The following is an 18,336-nucleotide window of genomic DNA, read 5'->3' on the forward strand; positions in this document are numbered from 1 at the left end:
AAACACCCTACTGCCCAAAGCCATGACGGAACAGAAATAGTCAAGTTCATTCTATTTCTTTAGAGTGCTAAACAGACCCACAGACAATCCCAGCTTTGAAAAAGTACACACACACACACACACACACACACAGACTCTAATGCAGTATAAAACAGCCATCTTTGCATATCTGCTTTGAAAAACCAAATGAATAGATAGCACTCAACAACCTTTGGTCAAGTGAAAACTAATGAACTACTACGGTGTTGCAAACTATTAATTATAGATTGTTTGGAAGGGTTGATTGACAGGTGCTCAGTTGAGTAGATGTATGTGTCTGGCTGACCAGAAGGATACAAACTAAAAGCCCCACAGTGAGGAGGAGGGGGATGAGTCTCACTTTCTGCACTTTAGGCTGTACTGTTAGAGATCAGAAATGAATACAAAATATTAACCCCCCACACACACACACACACTAATCGCTTTAAACTCAAGCCAGTACTCAATGCCCTATGATTGATCATCAATATGCACACACACTTTTAATCCAAACACTCCACAGACATGCAGACTTACTGCATGGTTGCCCTGTTTCTGCCCCCCCACATAGGAAGAGGCAGCAACAGCGCCCTGAAGGGGTGGGGATGTTATCCGTGAGGGTCCCTCAGACATGGCGGCCTTACAGGACTAGAGTCCTCTATGATGTCACATCCTGTTTGTGTCCCGGGGGTGATATGTGTGTGCTTTGGCATTATTTTAATTTTTTTTTTGTTATGTGCTCTTGTTTCTTTTTGGTTTTGTTTGTTTAAATCCTGTACAAGTCCCTGGCCCTGACACTTACGTGGTCCTCCAGGCTATCCCAGAATGCTGGGCGGTAGCAGCCTGGTCTTGGTCAGCAGCTGGTGGTGTGTGGCCTTTAACCATAAAAAAAAAAAAGCATTTTGTATTCATGTTCTCAAAGAGATTAATAAAAAATCACCTTGTCTTATTTTGTACATAATCAAACTTTATTTAGGCCTGTCTTGATTAAGAATTATTATTAATAATTGTTGTTATTTTATACATTCTATACATCTCTGAGTTCTATCCCCATGCAGGAGAGGAGTGTGTATTGTGTGTGCTATACTATGTGTGTGTTAATGATGGTTTTGTGAGATTAGCTGCAAGTAACTCTCATATAAACACAGTTATAATATCATCTGCTGTGCTGCACCACGACTCAAGGACATACATCAGTGAATTTAAAGTTAAGGTCCTGGATAAATAATCCAATACGTATTTTGTTAAATTCTGAGAACTTCTCGTCATAGTCCTCTAGCTGTCTGTTCTGTGTGTGTCCTCGTCATAGTCCTCTAGCTGTCTGTTCTGTGTGTGTGTGTGCTCGAAAAAACTATAAATGGGAAACGAAGAAAGTGGTTCAGATCGAGCCATACACTATTCCAGCCAATCAGCAATGTTGCTTCAGAAGCACTGAAGGGAAGGGGTGTATTATACTGACTGTTGAGTTCAAATATCAATCTTTCGCCAGGATCGAGGACTGCACCTTTAAAGCTCAGACCAACTCAAACCAATCAACTCATCTGAAGCAATGGCACTGTGGATGAGTGGGGTGAACTTAAAGGTGCCCACATCAGTCCGTGTGTTGTCAAAAACAGAAGAGCCGTCCATAATATAGGGACTGGTATCCAGGCTCGTCCGGACACAGCATCTACAGCTGAGAGTAGAGCACCAACATATTACATGTGTTTTATAAGATCTCGCTTTCCCAATGGCAAAAACTCCTAGTGTCAAGTTATGAGGCTATGGGGTCCCACTAGGATCTGAGTGTCCCTGAATGAATCTGCTTACTCATGTCAAATGTCAGAAGTGTCAACGCCAAAGGAAAGGCATTGAAGAAAAAGCGTTGAGTCATGATGACTGTGTGTTTGTGTGTGTTAGACAGTGCTGCAAGGTCCTTCGCTGTCCTCGCTCTCGTTCCAAACATTTGGATTTCTCAGTGTAGTCCCAGGAGTGCCTCTGCCCCCAGTGCCATACAGCGAAGACCTGAACACACACACACACACACACACACATGAATTTGTATTTGACTGAGAAGTTCTCAGTAGAGTAGAAGACCCAAAAGGTGGCAAGTACAACATAATCTGAAGCTGACTGTGTGTGTGAGTTGGATGAGATTTACCTCACTCCGTTTCTGTCCTGCTGTGGATTGGAACCTGAATGGCCCTGTGATGTCACTCCTCTGTGGGGTTGTGATTGGTCTCTGTCAGGAGTCTCATCTCCCTGGGCCAATGAGTGACAAAAACAAAGATCAGTGAGGCACTGGTAAGCATACCTTCTGTTGTTGGTGTGTGTGTGTGTGTGTTTGTGTGACACACCTGCCTATAGGGCTGGTCCCAGATGGGACGGAATGCTCTGGAAGGTTGCCGCTGCAGCTTCATACGTCTCTCTCTCCTCTCCCCGGCGCCTGACGTCATACACACCTGCCCTCCTGCCTGCATCTGCGCATGCGCCTGCGTGTGTGTGGGGGGGTTGGGCGCTGCGCGGGGGATCTGCCACCTGGTGCAGACTGCCCCATCCTGATGCACCACCCTCTGGGAGAGGGGGGGTCTCTGGCTGGAGGGCTGCATGCGGGGGAGCGTGTAAGACGGCTTCAGCAGCACTGGGATCTGGCTGTCCTCCTCGTCTTCCTCCTCCTCCTCCTCATCCTCGCCCCGGCTCTCCTCCGTGCCGTTGCTCTGTTCCAGGCCGTTGCCGTGGAGCTCCAGTGTGTCGTCGGGGCTGCAGGTCGTCACGGAGGAGTAGTCGAAAACCGACGCCTCGCCCAGTTCCTCCGGGTCCGTCTCAAAATCCACCTGGGGCCTGGGGGAGGGTGAAGGACAGATGGAGATGCCACATTACTACCAGGTTTATAATTACACATTGTGGCTAGCAAATGTTCATGGGAATAACACATAATAGCACACATAACACATAATAGGCAATAGCACATCATGGCCAACAGAGGGCATGCTAACATTCATTTGGAGAAGACATGTCTGGATGATCTAAGGATCTGCAAGTGATCAATCAGTCTGCTTTTGACTGTATTGATGCTATACTGTGTAAACTGCACTGTAGTGTTTTTGAAAACACGTGGGTGTTAGTCCTGCTCTTACCTATGATGAATACCTATTCTTACATAAACTTCTCAAAAAAAGTATTTTTTATCGTTGGAAAGCCTGATTAGTCACCTTTACAACGAGGTACAACTTGTAAGGATCGTGCATTCGTGGAATGAGCAACACAGCTAACCGTGTGGGTAGCGGCCCAAAAAAATGTGCCAAAATCCCCTGCAATATTATTCTGTTGGTATTCAGTGAGATATCGGAATGAGATTCTGGAGCCAGTGGCGATCCCATATCTCCAGAATCTGGGACCTAACTCCATCCTCCAGGATGACAACACTCCCCCCCACAGACAGGATCATCACAGAGTACCTCCAGAATTTGGGAGTGGAGAGGATGGAATGGCCTGCCGTGAGTCCAGACCTCAACCCAATTGAATACTTGTGGGATCAGCTTGGGCATGCTGTACGTGTCAGAGTGACCAACGCAACAATGTTGGCTGACTTGCGACAAATCCTGATTGAGGAATGGGATGCCATCTCACAGCAGTGTGTGACCAGGCTACCCACACGGTTAGCTGTGTTGCTCATTCCACGAATGCACGATCCTTACAAGTTGTACCTCGTTGTAAAGGTGACTAATCCGGCTTCCAATTGGCATTATTAAAGGGGAGGAATAATCGACCGAAATAACGTTTCCGAACTTTTTTTGAGGAGTTTACATTTACATACATTACATACATACTTACATACATTTAACTTTGGTCAAAGTGAGTGGTTTTTAAATGTGCTTTATAAATAACTTTAACTTGACTTGACTTGACTGTGGTCTGGAAATGCTCAATTGGATTTGGTTTATTTGGGAGACGCTCTTTAAAATACACAAACAAACCTGTCAGGATCAGCTCATCCCTCCCAGCCAAGCCACAAGGGGGGGGGGGGGGGGGGGGGGGCAGCTTTTCTCAAAAACAAGAACCACTTCTGATAAAAAAAACCTCTGACAGAATTGTGTTGTCTTTCCCACCAGCTTTTATCTTTTGTGACAGTGACTTTAATTTATCCCTTAATCTAGTACAGTTTGCTGGAGACAAATCTCTGCAGATATTCTAATCTGTGGTCATCCAAACTACAATCCCTTTGAAACCTGTTTGCTGTCAACTAAGACCACAGACACACACACAAACACACACACACACACACACACACACACACACACACACACACACACACACACACACACACACACACACACACACACACACACACACACACACACACAGACAGACACACACATGCATGCAGGCACAGACACACACACACACACAAACACACACACACACACACACAGACACACACACACACCCATGCACGCACACGCACACACACACACATGCACGCACACGCACACACACACACACACACACACACACACACACACACACACACACACACACACACACACACACACCTGTTGATGTGATAGGCATCAGTGTTGTATACTCTCTTCCCCAGTGGCTGCGAGGAGGGGCCCTGTCCCGGGTCACTGTCTGTGGCAGCGCCCGGATCGGAGGGGTGCAGGAGAAACCGCACGTCGCCCGGCCCTGGTACCCGCACTGGGGTGGCATCAGGCGGGAGGGTCCACGCAGAGCAACCCAGTGACGTAGATACATGGTTCCAGCTGGCAGGGCTGGGGACAGGGTGGCATTGGCTGGATTGGCAGTGAGACAGAGAATGAGAGGCTCAGGCAAAAAAACAATGACATGAAAAAGAAAGAGAGAGGTAAGAATGGAGAAATACAGGGGAAAGAAAGTAAGTGAAAGAGTGTGTGGCCAGGTGAGTGTGTGTGAAAAATGTGATTTCCGAGTTGTGAGTTAGGGAGTCACTGAATGGGTGCATGTATTACATATACCACAATGGCATCATGTGTTCCTCAGAGTCTTTTGAGCTTCTGTAGAGGCCATACTTCATTTGTGGAAGGAAGCATTATCTAACTCATAGATCCAATTAAAGAAGGCATCCTAATGACCTACTATCTTTGCTTGTTGTGAAGCATCAAATCAATGACTCTGTGCTACACTAAGTGATGAATAGAGGACTCTCACAATCTAACCAGTCACGAATGATCCATTAAAAGGCAAAACGACACTGTATCTCTCCCATATGATTCACTTTATAATTCGCTGCTTAAAGTCATCACTTATCAGACTTCAACAGAGAGCACTGCAGTTCCCTGTGGGTAGAGGATCGTATATACAGTATATATATATATATATATATATATATATATACATATCCACCCCATGAGGCAGCAGCCAAAGCCAGTACTGACTGTGAGTTGGCAGGCTGGTTGTCCTGGCGATGAGTCTGCGAGCGTGTCAGAGTGTCCCTGGAGTTGGGAGAGTATTTGGTGAAGGCTGACGGAGGGCAATCAGGACTTGGAATCTCACACCTGCCAAAAGGGAGCACAATAAAACAGCCTTGAATATTTTGACGCTTGTTCACCATCTCGATATCTTCATCAAACATGCATATTATTATAGGTATATTATAGATTATAATTACAATATGCAATAACCCGAAGAACATATTATGGACGGCTCTAACACAGTAATTACAGTAGTACATTATAAGCCATTATGCCTGATAAAGTATTTATTACGATGATTTAATCATGTGTCCCCTGACTGAACCCACCTTAATCCTGTATCTGCAGCCAGGCTCTCATCTGATTGGACATCTTGCTCTAGCATCGTGTGGCCACGGGAACGGATGTGCCCCAGTATTATCTGGGTGTCCACAAGCAGATGGCGATCAGGGTGGTCTCCCCCTGTCCAGTCGAGAAGGCTCTGAACACACATACACACAGAGGGAGTCTTACTTCACTGGGATTCTGTTGTCATAAGAGTCTGTGTGTATGAGAGAGAGAGAAGCCTAACCTCATTGTGATTTTATTAGATTGAATATGTGTGTGTAAGAGAGAGAGAAAGAGAGAGAGAGAGACAGAGAGAGAAGGAGAGAAACAGAGAGAGAAACAGAGAGAGAGAGCACACCTGTATGATGCTCAAGTAGCTGTGGATCCTTGAGACAGGTGAGAACAGTAATGATATAAGCCCTGCCCCCTCTTTCTTCTCCTGGCAACCCTGTAGCCAACATGGACGGACAGGACACACACACACACACACACACACACACACACACACACACACACACACACACACACACACACACACACACACACACACACACACACACACACACACACACACACACACACACACACACACACACACACACACACACACACACACAGGACACAATCATCACAACATGTTAGTGTCAAGTGACAATATTAGGCCTTCATCAACCATGCCCAGACAACTTTACGCTGCACACACACATAAAAGAGACACCTTTGTGTGGAGGTGTGTAGACCTTTCTCACCTGGGTGTTGTGAGTCTTTGCTCCTGGCTGTACCTTGCTGATCTCTGCGTTGAGGATGGTTGGCAGAGTGGACACGTAGCCCAGATACGCCTCGGAGAACGCTGCCTGTCAAAGCACAGACCACACCTGTGACACTACACTGGCAAGCAAACCTTCAATGGGCAACTACTGGCCTGAGGTCGAGCACACAATAGCAGCATTGTCCCTTCAAGTGAAGTGTCTCTGAAAACTCGTCAACACATTAGGCGTTTTATATGAAGTACTGAAAAGGACATTTCTTTTTTACATCTGACTGTTACAATTACAAACTGCAAGACAACACCAGATAACTTCCCAGTTCCTAGCAGAAAAGGACACACCAGAATGAGCCACAGCAGAAAATGCACTTTGGCTGTAGACTTGAGTCAGTGACTGTGTGAAAGCCTGAGTGAAAATCTGGCCTCCAGTAACCAATCTAAAAAAAAACAGCCCACAGCTCAGAGCATTGATGACTGGCTTCCTGCGTTTGTCCTGACTCTGGGAGAAAAAACTAGAGCAGCTACAAAAAAAACTGCCAAGTAACGTGGATTTGACAGTGTGAAGTGTCCGCTCAGCGGTGGGTTTAGTGATAAGAGAGGAGCGTTCGGCTCTCCTGGAGGCTAGATTCAGCACAAAAAGCAGGGTTTCCCTGTGAGGGGGGAGGAAGAGGAGGGAGGGCAATATATTTGATAGAGAGAACAGAGCTTTTGTTGTGACACTAGAGGATCCATTTTCACCCGCTGAGGCTGAGTCTTTGTGTCTACTTCAGGAGTGGTTCAGCACTTCACTGTGTATTCACAATGTGTTGTTGTGCGGATTGTGTGGTTACACTACTGAAAACACGTGTGTGTGTGTGTGTGTGTGTGTGTGTGTGTGTGTGTTTGTGTGTGTGTGTGTGTGTGTGTGTGTGTGTGTGTGTGTGTGTGTGTGTGTGTGTGTGTGTGTGCGTGCTTGCGTGCGTGCGTGCGTGCGTGCGTGCGTGCGTGCGTGCGTGCGTGCGTGCGTGCGGGTGTGTGTGTGTGTGTGTGTGTGTGTGTGTGTGTGTGTGCTTGTATGTATGTATGTATGTGTGTCTGTGTCTGTTTACCTCTCCATGGCCTGTGAGTTTGCTAAATACATCCCCCACTAGACACCTCCACTGGTCTGCAGCCAGCCTCTCCTCCAGGGCGTTTCTGAACACTAGGTGGCGCTGCAGCATCTGCTCCACATGTCTCAGAAATACCTTACTACCAACCAAAACATTTCACTCTGAGAGGAGGTTTGTCACGTTAACTGTATTTCAGCATCTCAAGGACACATTAAATACAGTATTCAGATAATTAGTATTCTGTATACAGTATTCTGAAGAGTTACAGATTTGATCCAGCAGTGCATGTAAACTATGGGTTAGTGTTCCTTAAGGAGTGTGTATACGCTAATTGAAATCAATTTGTTCATGTGTATATATATATGTTTTATGTATGATTATCTCTTACTGTGGCTCCACGTCACTGGCCTGTTCAGGTGGGGATTTGTATTTGTCATAGAGTTGGCCCAGGCTGGACACGTACTCCCACTCCGACTGCAACAACTGCACAATTACCTGCTGCCTCCTACCTGCAAAGTCAAGACAGCCACAGTGGGGGATTGAATACCTTTAAATGCACTCTATCTATCCCTCCCTGTGTTTGCCCACCCATCTGTCATTAATAAACTCTACTAAGAAGAGAGTTTGATTCAAATAGTCCAAAATGGCACTCTTGAAGTTATTATAATGGGCTATTGAAATAGCCTGGTTTGGCTTTTTTCTTTTTTCTTCTTTTCCAAATATTGTTTAGCTTTTAATATTTAATATTTTTTTAATTTGTCTGACAATGTGAAAATCCGCAGCACAAAGCCCTTACATCCATTTTGGGGAATCTTTGATTTAAACTTTACAGTATAAAGGTGATGCTGTACCCTCAAGAGAGCAGGGGCGTGGCACCTCTCCTCCCCAGGGACCAATCACAGCCTGAGGAACCCTCACACACATGGGCACCACTTGACAACTGACTGTACCGTCTGAAGAGAGAGAAAAAAAACCACATTGAAGACGGGTGAATGGATGGATGGATGGATGGATAGGTAGACATTTGGGTAAGATGGGTAAATGGAGTGATGGATGGTTGGGTGAATACAAGGCTAAGTGGAGTGATGAATGAGTAAATGGATATATAGATGAATTGATTGAACGGATGGATGGATGGCTGTATAGATGCATTCATTAGAGAATAGATGACTGGATAGCTGCTCACCTGTGCTCAGGCACTGGCCCGCACGGAGGCCCTGCAGGTAGCAGTGCAGCAGCAGACCTGCCTTCAGAGACGCAGTGGACGACACAGATGCGGAGCTCCCGCTAGACTGGCACTGGCATCCTCCATCCTCACGCTGGCACATGTTTGAGCTGTGCCCGCTCCCACTGAACGCAGACAATCAATTCACTGTTTTTTTTTTTCAAGCATCCACTGTGTTAATGCTCACAACTGGTCATTTAAAGTGAACATCAGAGCTAACTAATTCAATCAACAAAGTATAAGTAAAGTTGACCTGACCTCTGGGTGTATCATTGCTTATTGGGCAACTAGGCCAATTTTTAAAGCTTATTTGATACATTTCACAGAAAAACAACAAAACCATAGACTCTTGATCTTGAACTTAATTATGATCGCCATGATTACCTGTCTCCCTGTGTGACCCCTGACCCTTGAGCACGGGCTTCAGCAGACTGTGGCGTCTTTGACTCCTGGTCTGGTTTGAAGCGGTCGCCATATAGTAGCCTAATCTGAGCACGGACCTCCTCTAGCTCTTCCTACAGCAGAAAAAAACGTGCAATGCAGGAAAAGCTGTAAACAATAGCCTAGTCAGTTACAATTCATATTTTAGCCCTTGTATGTACACTATTTAGCATAATGTAGCATATGATGTATTACTGATGAGCAACAGCACAGCGATACTTGCACATACTTACTAAGGTACAGAGAATTACAAGTATTAATGTGTTGTTACTCATGGATAATTAGTGTGCTACACTATAGCCTACTTAATGGACTGTTTTAAAGTACCGTCACATAATATACAGCAGCATCAGCGTATATGAGGTAGCATTGTAGAGAGCAAGAGTCTGCACTTTGTTCATGTTTCACATTGTCTATGTTACCCTGAGAGACTGCACCATGGCCTCCAGGTGCAGGGCGCGCTTGTGGCAACAGCTCTGGGTCTCCTGCAGCTGGCTCTGCAGTCGGCTGTCCCCGTGCTGGATGTGGCTGAGCTCCAGCAGCGCCCGCGAGAAGCCAGCCTTCAGCTCCGACACGATGCCCTGCAGCTGAGCAGCACAGCGCACAACGCAACACACACACACACACAATGTAACGCACGAGCACAATGCAACAACAACAACAACAACAACAAACGGCGACGGTTACACGTGACACAATGAAATTCGCACAGAAGAGCCTGTACTAGGTCTGGGTACTGGTTGAAACAAATCAATCATCATATTCCAGTGAGAGGTGGTGTGGCTCTCTCGCGTTTGACGTGTGAATACAGGGTGACATTGTGATTTGTTGGATACGTGTGTGCATTTGCTTGCTCAGCATTGTGTGTATGGCGATGAGCGGCTGTTTACTGTGGGCTTGTTATAAAGTACCTTGGAGATCTCCCTCACCAGCTCTCCCTCGTGAGACTTCATGCTCGCCTGCTCTCTTGTGCTGGGAAGGAGAGCAGCACCAAGGGTCTCTCTGCAGCACTAAATGTGTCAACACACGCACATACAAACACACACACACAGAGAGAGAGAGAGAGAGAGAGAGAGAGAGAGAGAGAGAGATGATTTCCTCACACTGGACGAATGTATGTATGCGGTTTGATGCCCTCTATAAACAAAACACCATGCACACATTAATTATTTTATACCTTTTATACCTGCTTCTGTTCAATTCAGGGTCAATTTTACACTGAATTTGAAATGTAATCACATAAATAATATACATATAGTATATACCAAAAACATACAAATAAATGTAAATGATTTCCATACAAACTGTATATTTTTACATTTTCATGTTTATGCTAATGTACCAATGTGCACAAAACAAAACAAAAAAACCTCAATGTTTACGTACCTGCACGCGCATTGGGATTTTCTACCGAAATTTACCAAATATACTGTATCCACATACTGTGATTGTTGAACAGCCCAACACTAACAAGCTCACACGGACTTGTGTGTGTGCGCACATAGAGGCCCTTATGGAACAGATTAATCTGTTTGCAGTCATTGCATCTGTGCTTGATCTCACACTGAGAAAACAGACCTATGAAACAGGCTCCGAGCCAAAGGTCCAGCACGCTCACGAGGCATTGCAACACAAGCCTAGTTACTGATCTGGAAACAGTCTTAGCTAACTACTATATCCTATCACTAGTCCACTTACACTATAAAAACTGATTTGAAATTAACCAAGACCACCTTTTTACAGTTATGACTGGATATCCAGAATGACTAAGAGTATACAAATATCAGAGAGATTAGCAATAGCTTGAGTTGGATGTATATCATTTCTTCTATAGGAGCATCAGCACCAAAATTAGCGGATAGAGAGGGTTCCTGATTTGAGACTTTTAGTTAGTGGGTAAAAAAAACATTACAAAGGCAAACATTGGATCTGATCTTGACCCAGTGACCTTGAAAGTGCCAACAAAAGGCCACACCAGTGTTGAGTGTGGGCTAAAGTACCTTGGCTAAGGTACGGAGGGCCTGTCTATGACCCTGTCTGTTTTCCTCCAAATCCCTATTCACAGGAGAAACATTAATGATCAGATGATCTCACACTGAGCTGCTTTGTGTTCTGTTCTCTGTCCTGAACGAGATTTCCTACCCCCAGCTGTAAAATGGGTCGGATTGGGTGTCACACACAAAACACACAATGGTGAAAGTGAACACTTAGTCGTCCCTTCATTTTTCTGCTCTGAAGTCATAGAAAGTAGTCATGTTACAAATGCACGTTACATAATTTCCCCTCAATTTCCCTTCCTATCTAATAGAGACAAATAAAACTCTACACTCACATGGGAAATTCTGAAGCACCCACAAACCATTCAAAACGTTTAATCCCTAAATGGCGTCTGTTTTGCCATTATGTCTTTCCCTATCAGCATATATGAAGAAAAAGGTGTGTCAATAATTCATATTTTTTTTTAAGTACTGGCACATTGTTGGTAATAGGCCATGATATATGACAGAAAGAATACCAACCCAGCCACAGTTTAGCTACAGACAGCTTTCAATGCGTATCACCATCTGTGTCCCTGACCGAAATGATCTAAATAGAGAAAGGCCTGGAGATCGGCCCGTGTGTTCCCCCCGACAGAAGGGCCGAGCGATAGCGCGGTACCGGGTGTCTGTTTACACTACCTGAGCTGGTGCGTTGCCCTGCCAGCAACAGGAAGCGGCACGCTCGCCAATGCGCGCAACGCGGCAGGGAAAAATGGCTGAGTCGAGTCACAACCGGCCACTGCCCGACCGCCCGTCGGGCCTCACACACATGGCACAAGGGAGAGGAGAAAGAAAGACAGTGTGTGTGAGAGAGAGACCTAAAGAAAAATGAAAAAACGTTTGTTAAATAGCTGTTAAATAAATGGTGAATGATTCGATTTGTTTCAAACTTGTCATCACATAATCTTAATAGCCTACACGTTTTCTTCAATGCGCATTAATTGCGTCTATTATTAAATAAATTCTAGGCTAGAATCAAACAAAGATAAAACATATTATTATCCTTATAGCCTAATAATACGACTGTTACCTGAAACAAGAAACAAAACACAGAGACTCACCTGGACCCAATCACAACTTATCCCTTTCCCAGGAGTGGACTAAAAACCATTCGTCCGTCCGTCACACACCGAAAAAATACCTCACTTATCATGCCTTTAGAAATAATCTAACGTCCTTTCAACAATATTTAAGCCTATTCTAAATGAGAGCTACACTCCTTTGCGCATTTAGTCAGCGTGGTGCATATATCCCTGTGGTTCGTGTGGATGTGTGAACGAACGAGTGAAGAACAGAGACAGATATCCGATACCGCTGTGGAAGGTCCCTTGAGAACGTCAGCGCGAGAGGTACAGTCCGCAATCAAACCCCATTCCCAAGATACTCCTCCGGTTACTCTGCGTCCTACACTGCAGTTCTAGGAACAGAGTCCCAACGCACCCCTCAATACGCAGCCTCTTCAAGGTGTGTGCGAGGACTGTCCCCAGAACAGGAAAAGATCAGCCAACTCCTCCGGGATGCGCTCACTGTGGCAGGACTGCACTTTCTAGGCTACTAGTCTCAGTTTAGGTTTAGTAGCGTAGTGTAGCCTACGGCCTAGATTAGCTTTCCAATAATAAAATATCCTAATAAGATAATTTCTATACGTCAAAATAGTTTCCAGATTTGCTGGATATTTTCTCACCACATATGTGGACTAATACTTTGCAATACGAGGACTGCTGTCAAGCTCTAACAAACACGCACAGTTCCAAATAATTTAATTCGATTCTGATTTTATTGCATACTATCAAAGATAGAAATTATCAGCATTGATGTGATGCATTTAGTAACAATGTAACAGTAAGAAGTGTTTATGGGTGTGGCTTATTCATTCCTTTCGCTCATTGGACAATAGGGGCAAAGTGAGTTTTTAAAATGCTCTCATGACACCACACAGACACAGATAGTCGTTGAATGGGCTATGGTGAATTTGGTAAGAATGCTCGAATGACTTATAATCAAATTTGCAGCGGTTTGTGGCGTTTGAAATTAATAGATGGTTAAGAAGATGCATTGCATGCATTAGATTGCTGAGGGAAGTGCGCAATGCATCCTTGCTAACACATTTTTAAAATTACTATCTACGACTGCTAATTTAGCGTTAGCTAATCTGGGAGCTAAGTTACAGTCATTGGAACTGGTGCCCTTTGCTAACTTGATTCATTTTAACTTAACTGTATGTGCTTCGCCAGTCGTGTTATAGTTTTCATTGATATGTTGTAGATTGACTGTTAATTTAGAGGATTTTACTCCCGGACGAACTGGTATGGCTCTTGGTCATTGTGGAGCTGCTGTATTGCTAGCTGTCATACTTTTAGATAAACACACTACCCGACTAGTGTGGACAGAACACTTGAACAAGCTGAGTATATCAGTCTACTACTCACAATCTAGATTCTAGAACATAACAAGCGACGTGAGTTGTCATGGGCACGATTCCAATGTAGAACATTCTGTTAGCTCACACGTGTGCTTTATAATCGATAGTTTTAATCAATAATCAATGTATCCAAACATGAGGGCGGATCCCCAAGCTTATTCACTGACTTTGCGTTTGAGTGACAGCCACAGGGTCTGCTGAGATGAGGTCACAGACTAAAGTTTTAATTTAGCGTCTGTTTGAGTTAGGTATTTAAGGCAGTCTAGAGCTGATGGATACATTTGACTGTACCTAGTAGTCCAGTTGACATTAATAATTGTCAGACAATTGATTTCTCGTGTCAACATGCTATGCATTATGTGATCATTCAACCCCACTGTCCAAATTGTTCCATGGGTCTCCCAGCCTGCTGTCATGAGGACCACAGAGTTTGATTCATCTGATGAGGACTCAGGAGATGAGCAGTGCACCCCTCTGCCGATCTCCTGGTAAGGTTTTCACAGTAGTAGTAAAATTAAGTTTGTGTTTCAGCTTTGTGAAAAGTTGAGGCAATCACTTGTCCATGTCCGAGAGCATTACATGTCAGTTCTACCCAGGCTCTGAAGTGGAAAACACTCAGCTTGTAGTTTCGGACGGTTTGTGTAATCCACTGAAGAGAACTACTTCTCTCGGTTCAGTGAATTTTCTGGCAAAATGTGTGATTATTTGGACAAAAACCCACAATGTTAGGTAGCCCAGTATCAGTGTTTTTACATTAGTGATTCATGAAACATGCCTGTGTGAGTATCAGTGGGGTTATGTTCAATCATGGATGCTTGTTTTGGTTTTTTTGTTTGCTTGTTTACTCTAGGTTGTCCTTGTCAGTGGCGGAGTGTTCCCAGTCTCTGGGTATTTGCTCACTGCCAGGTAAGTTACAATCAGCCCCAAGTGGTATTGAACTGAAGTGCCTGTATGTGTGTCACAGAAACCCATACACTAAAATGGCTGCTTTTTTCATCTTTGACAGGATGCAAGTACAAAGACATGAGGAGGAACCTCAAAAGTGACATGGGTAGGGTGACCTCTTTTCTTAGTGGATTGGTGATGGGGACGTGGCAGGTGCAGAGAGTGGCGATTAGTGTGTAATTTCCACATTAGTTGAATACGAGTTGAATATGTATAGTTGTATGAGTTGGTATTATGTTGTTCAATTTCAATCATGATGATATCAATTCATACTTAATGCTGGAACCTCTAGTGCCTGATGGGCTCTGCTATGTCCAGCCCAGTTCAGTTAGTATCTCAGCGTCAATGTACTGTAACTTCAGTAAGACATGCATCATTAGGATAATGATAACAATTTGGATATATGTCTTCTCAGTGCAGCTGATCTATACTATTGTGTTGTGATGAAACTTTCTATTACAGTTTATAAAAAGAGCATTTTGAGCTCTATAAAAAAAAGTTTATAAAAAAGCATGTTGTCCCAAAAGAAAATTATATATAGGGATTTGTGGTGAGACAGAGAGTTCCAATCGTAGTTGCTGCGAGAAGTCTGTAGCAGAAATCACATCTCATACGAGTCAAGTTCTGACGTGTGCGCGTTTTCTCAGGTGAACTACAGGAGCAGGGTGTGCAGGATGTGTTTGTGTTCTGCACACGTGGAGAGCTGCAGCGCTACCGCGTGCCTGGGCTCCTGGAGGCCTACAGCCAGCACGGGCTCACCGTCCACCACCTACCCTTCCCAGACGGATGTGCCCCAGAGCTGCCCCAGTGCTGCCAGATCCTGGAGGAGCTGCAGGCCAGCCTGCAGGCCAACCGCAGAACCATCATCCAGTGAGAGAACCACACTCACACATTGGTGGATATATCGGTCCCTCCAGGAGGTTGCCAGGGTTTTGTTGTGATTGCTGTGGCCAAAAGTAACCACATTTGCTGCAGGAATTCTCAAAAATTGCGGTTGAAATTGCAGTTATTTTGAGTTAAATTGCAAACAATGCAGAAATTCTATTTTTTGCAGAAATAGTGAAGTAAGAAGAGAAAAAATTGCATTTGCGTAAATTTGTCAAAACACAGGATTGCAAAACCCTGAAGGAACTAATATATATACACATATAGATTGGATACACTCATACAGCTTTGCAAACTCTTACTGTATATCCTAAATGTCTATGCGACTCTAGGAGTAAGGGAAACAAGACCATAGTTATATTTTATAATACTGACTGATACATTAGTGATGTTTTAATACTTTAAGAGCGTGTGTGTGTGCAGTTATGCCTTTCAAAGGCTTGCTTCTCCATTGCGTGCCACAAAAATAGATTGCCTGTGTCTGTGTTTGTAGGTGGGGATGCACCCATACCACTTTTATCAGACCGAGTATGAGTACTTACATTTGTGAACTTGCAAATACCGAGTACTATGGCGGTGTTCTATCAATTTCTTCTACCCAATTGTTTCCTGTAGAGTCTGATAGGGCAGCAGAACGTGACAGAACACCTGACTGCTGCCTTGAGTTTAACGTAATGTTGCCATGAAGGATTTACATTGGTATTTACAAATTTTGATGAGTATGAGAACGAGTGTATGAGCAGTGTCAGCCCGTTAATGATGCATCCCTATTTGTTGGCCTGGACAAGAAGATCCTCTTTACTTCTAACTTCAGTTCTAGAGTTTTAAAAGGCTGAAATAAATCAATCACATCTGTACATTTTGTTGATAAAATATAATGAAGTTTGAACTATGTAAAGGAATCTGTGAGAAACACATTAACTGACTGACTACTTTTTGGCTTCTCTAGTTGCTATGGAGGTCTTGGTCGTTCTGGACTCAGTAAGTGTAATTTCCTAATTAATGTCTTGTTATATAAAATCTATCAGCTTGAAATGAGAGTTTCAGTGTGTGTGTGTGTGTGTGTGTGTGTGTGTGTGTGTGTGTGTGTGTGTGTGTGTGTGTGTGTGTGTGTGTGTGTGTGTGTGTGTGTGTGTGTGTGTGTGTGTGTGTGTGTGTGTGTGTGTGTGTGTGTGTGTGTGTGCGCACATACATTCTCCTCAGTTGCAGCATGTCTGCTGCTGCAACTCTCCGTCTCCATGACGCCCAACAAAGCCATCGAGATCCTCCGGGAGCTGAGAGGAGGCGGGGCCATTCAGACAGTCAAGGTGAGTGACAGCAGCGATCTCTGTTGAAACCTGAGATCATGTGTTAGTGCACTCTAGTGATGGAGTGTTCATACTACAGCATATCAATTTATTTCAGGTTGCAAACTTTATACTACAGCATGTCAATTTATATCAGGTTGCAAACTTTATACTACAGCATATCAATTTATTTCAGGTTGCAAACTTTATACTACAGCATGTCAATTTATATCAGGTTGCAAACTTTATACTACAACATATCAATTTATATCAGGTTGCAAACTTTATACTACAACATATCAATTTATATCAGGTTGCAAACTTTATACTACAACATATCAATTTATTTCAGGTTGCAAACTTTATACTACAGCATATCAAGTTTAGTGTACCTCAGGTTGCAAAATATATACTACAACTTGTCAAGTTTAGTGTTTTTTTTTTTGCAAGTTATACTGGCAGAGTGGCTCCCTCTAAATGTCACAGGAAACACCTGCCTTAGATTAGTCTTAGACTGCACATTGCAGTCAACCTGCTCATGTATATTTCCCCTCATGTGCTCTGTATTTGGCTCCTTCATCTGGAAACTAATCTAGTAAACATTACAAAAAATGAAAGACCTTACTTAACTTCTAATTGTGTAGCCATCTTGTGTCTTTAGACAAGTTGGATGGTTCTTCAAATTATTCTGTTAATACTTTATTGTTAATACATTATTATAAATTATTAATAATAAATTATTATTTCTGTGCATCTTTTATTCTAACAGCAATATAACTTCCTCCATGAGTTTCGGGAAAAGTTTGCTGAATATCAGGAGACCAAAGCTTTTACAGAGAGATCTGTGTCTCGGTAACTCACACATCCATCCCAACCCTGCAGAGATGAGTGATTCTGTCTGAAGAACATCAGGAAAAACACTGCTTTGCTGTTAGTTGTGGAGCAAATGCAAACTGCTTGATTGTATTTGATAATGAGTGTTAATTTTTTTTAAATTGCACTTTATAAGAAACAATGGTACTAACAGAAATATTTTGAAGTTTTAAACAGCTTTGCAAAGACTCACATTTCTTTCAGGGGGAACAAAAAAGTTTGTAGAGATAATTTTCAGTATGCACCTTTAGTAGTAAATTATATGACTGACCACAAAATAAATGTGAATAAAATTGAATGATGTGGGAAAACTTTGTCAGTTCCATCTTCACTGCAGCACAATTAAGTGCTCTCCACATACTGCTCTTGTGAGAGGCATGCCTCTGTTTTAAACCAACCTGTATGTTATTTGTCTTCTTTCTCCATTAGGTATCCTAAACTACAACTTTGTTTAAGATACTATTGTGCTCTCTTCAATACATAACTGGTGGCCCGTTCAAACGGAGGCAGTGGTTAATTGCACTAAGGGCTTTGTAGTCTGTCCACCTGTTCAGCTGCACAGCTTTAACATGCCCTTGGTTTACGGTCAAAC

At 43.6% G+C, this 18,336-nt stretch overlaps 2 protein-coding genes across 2 annotated transcripts; one reads left to right on the plus strand and one right to left on the minus strand.

The window, feature by feature from the left end:
- Positions 1 to 1,287: 1,287 nt before the first annotated feature.
- On the minus strand, positions 1,288 to 12,118 carry LOC105890981. Its single transcript, XM_031580432.2, has 16 exons — positions 11,973 to 12,118; positions 10,206 to 10,304; positions 9,717 to 9,881; positions 9,238 to 9,368; positions 8,815 to 8,978; positions 8,480 to 8,581; positions 8,017 to 8,137; positions 7,629 to 7,767; positions 6,524 to 6,628; positions 6,133 to 6,222; positions 5,777 to 5,928; positions 5,412 to 5,531; positions 4,551 to 4,790; positions 2,355 to 2,838; positions 2,159 to 2,259; positions 1,288 to 2,022 (listed from the first exon to the last, which is right to left on the minus strand). Exons 2-16 carry the CDS (start codon positions 10,245 to 10,247, stop codon positions 1,914 to 1,916), a joined length of 2,265 nt encoding a protein of 754 aa, XP_031436292.1. The 5' UTR covers positions 10,248 to 10,304; positions 11,973 to 12,118; the 3' UTR covers positions 1,288 to 1,913.
- Positions 12,119 to 13,203: 1,085 nt separating this feature from the next.
- cdkn3 (cyclin-dependent kinase inhibitor 3) lies at positions 13,204 to 18,055 on the plus strand. The gene is made up of 8 exons (XM_012817126.2): positions 13,204 to 13,308; positions 14,161 to 14,243; positions 14,606 to 14,661; positions 14,762 to 14,806; positions 15,348 to 15,570; positions 16,535 to 16,566; positions 16,789 to 16,892; positions 17,641 to 18,055. Exons 1-8 carry the CDS (start codon positions 13,297 to 13,299, stop codon positions 17,725 to 17,727), a joined length of 642 nt encoding a protein of 213 aa, XP_012672580.1. The 5' UTR covers positions 13,204 to 13,296; the 3' UTR covers positions 17,728 to 18,055.
- Positions 18,056 to 18,336: the final 281 nt, after the last annotated feature.

This window comes from Clupea harengus, chromosome 14 (assembly GCF_900700415.2).
Source record: "Clupea harengus chromosome 14, Ch_v2.0.2, whole genome shotgun sequence".
Classification (NCBI taxonomy): domain Eukaryota; kingdom Metazoa; phylum Chordata; class Actinopteri; order Clupeiformes; family Clupeidae; genus Clupea; species Clupea harengus.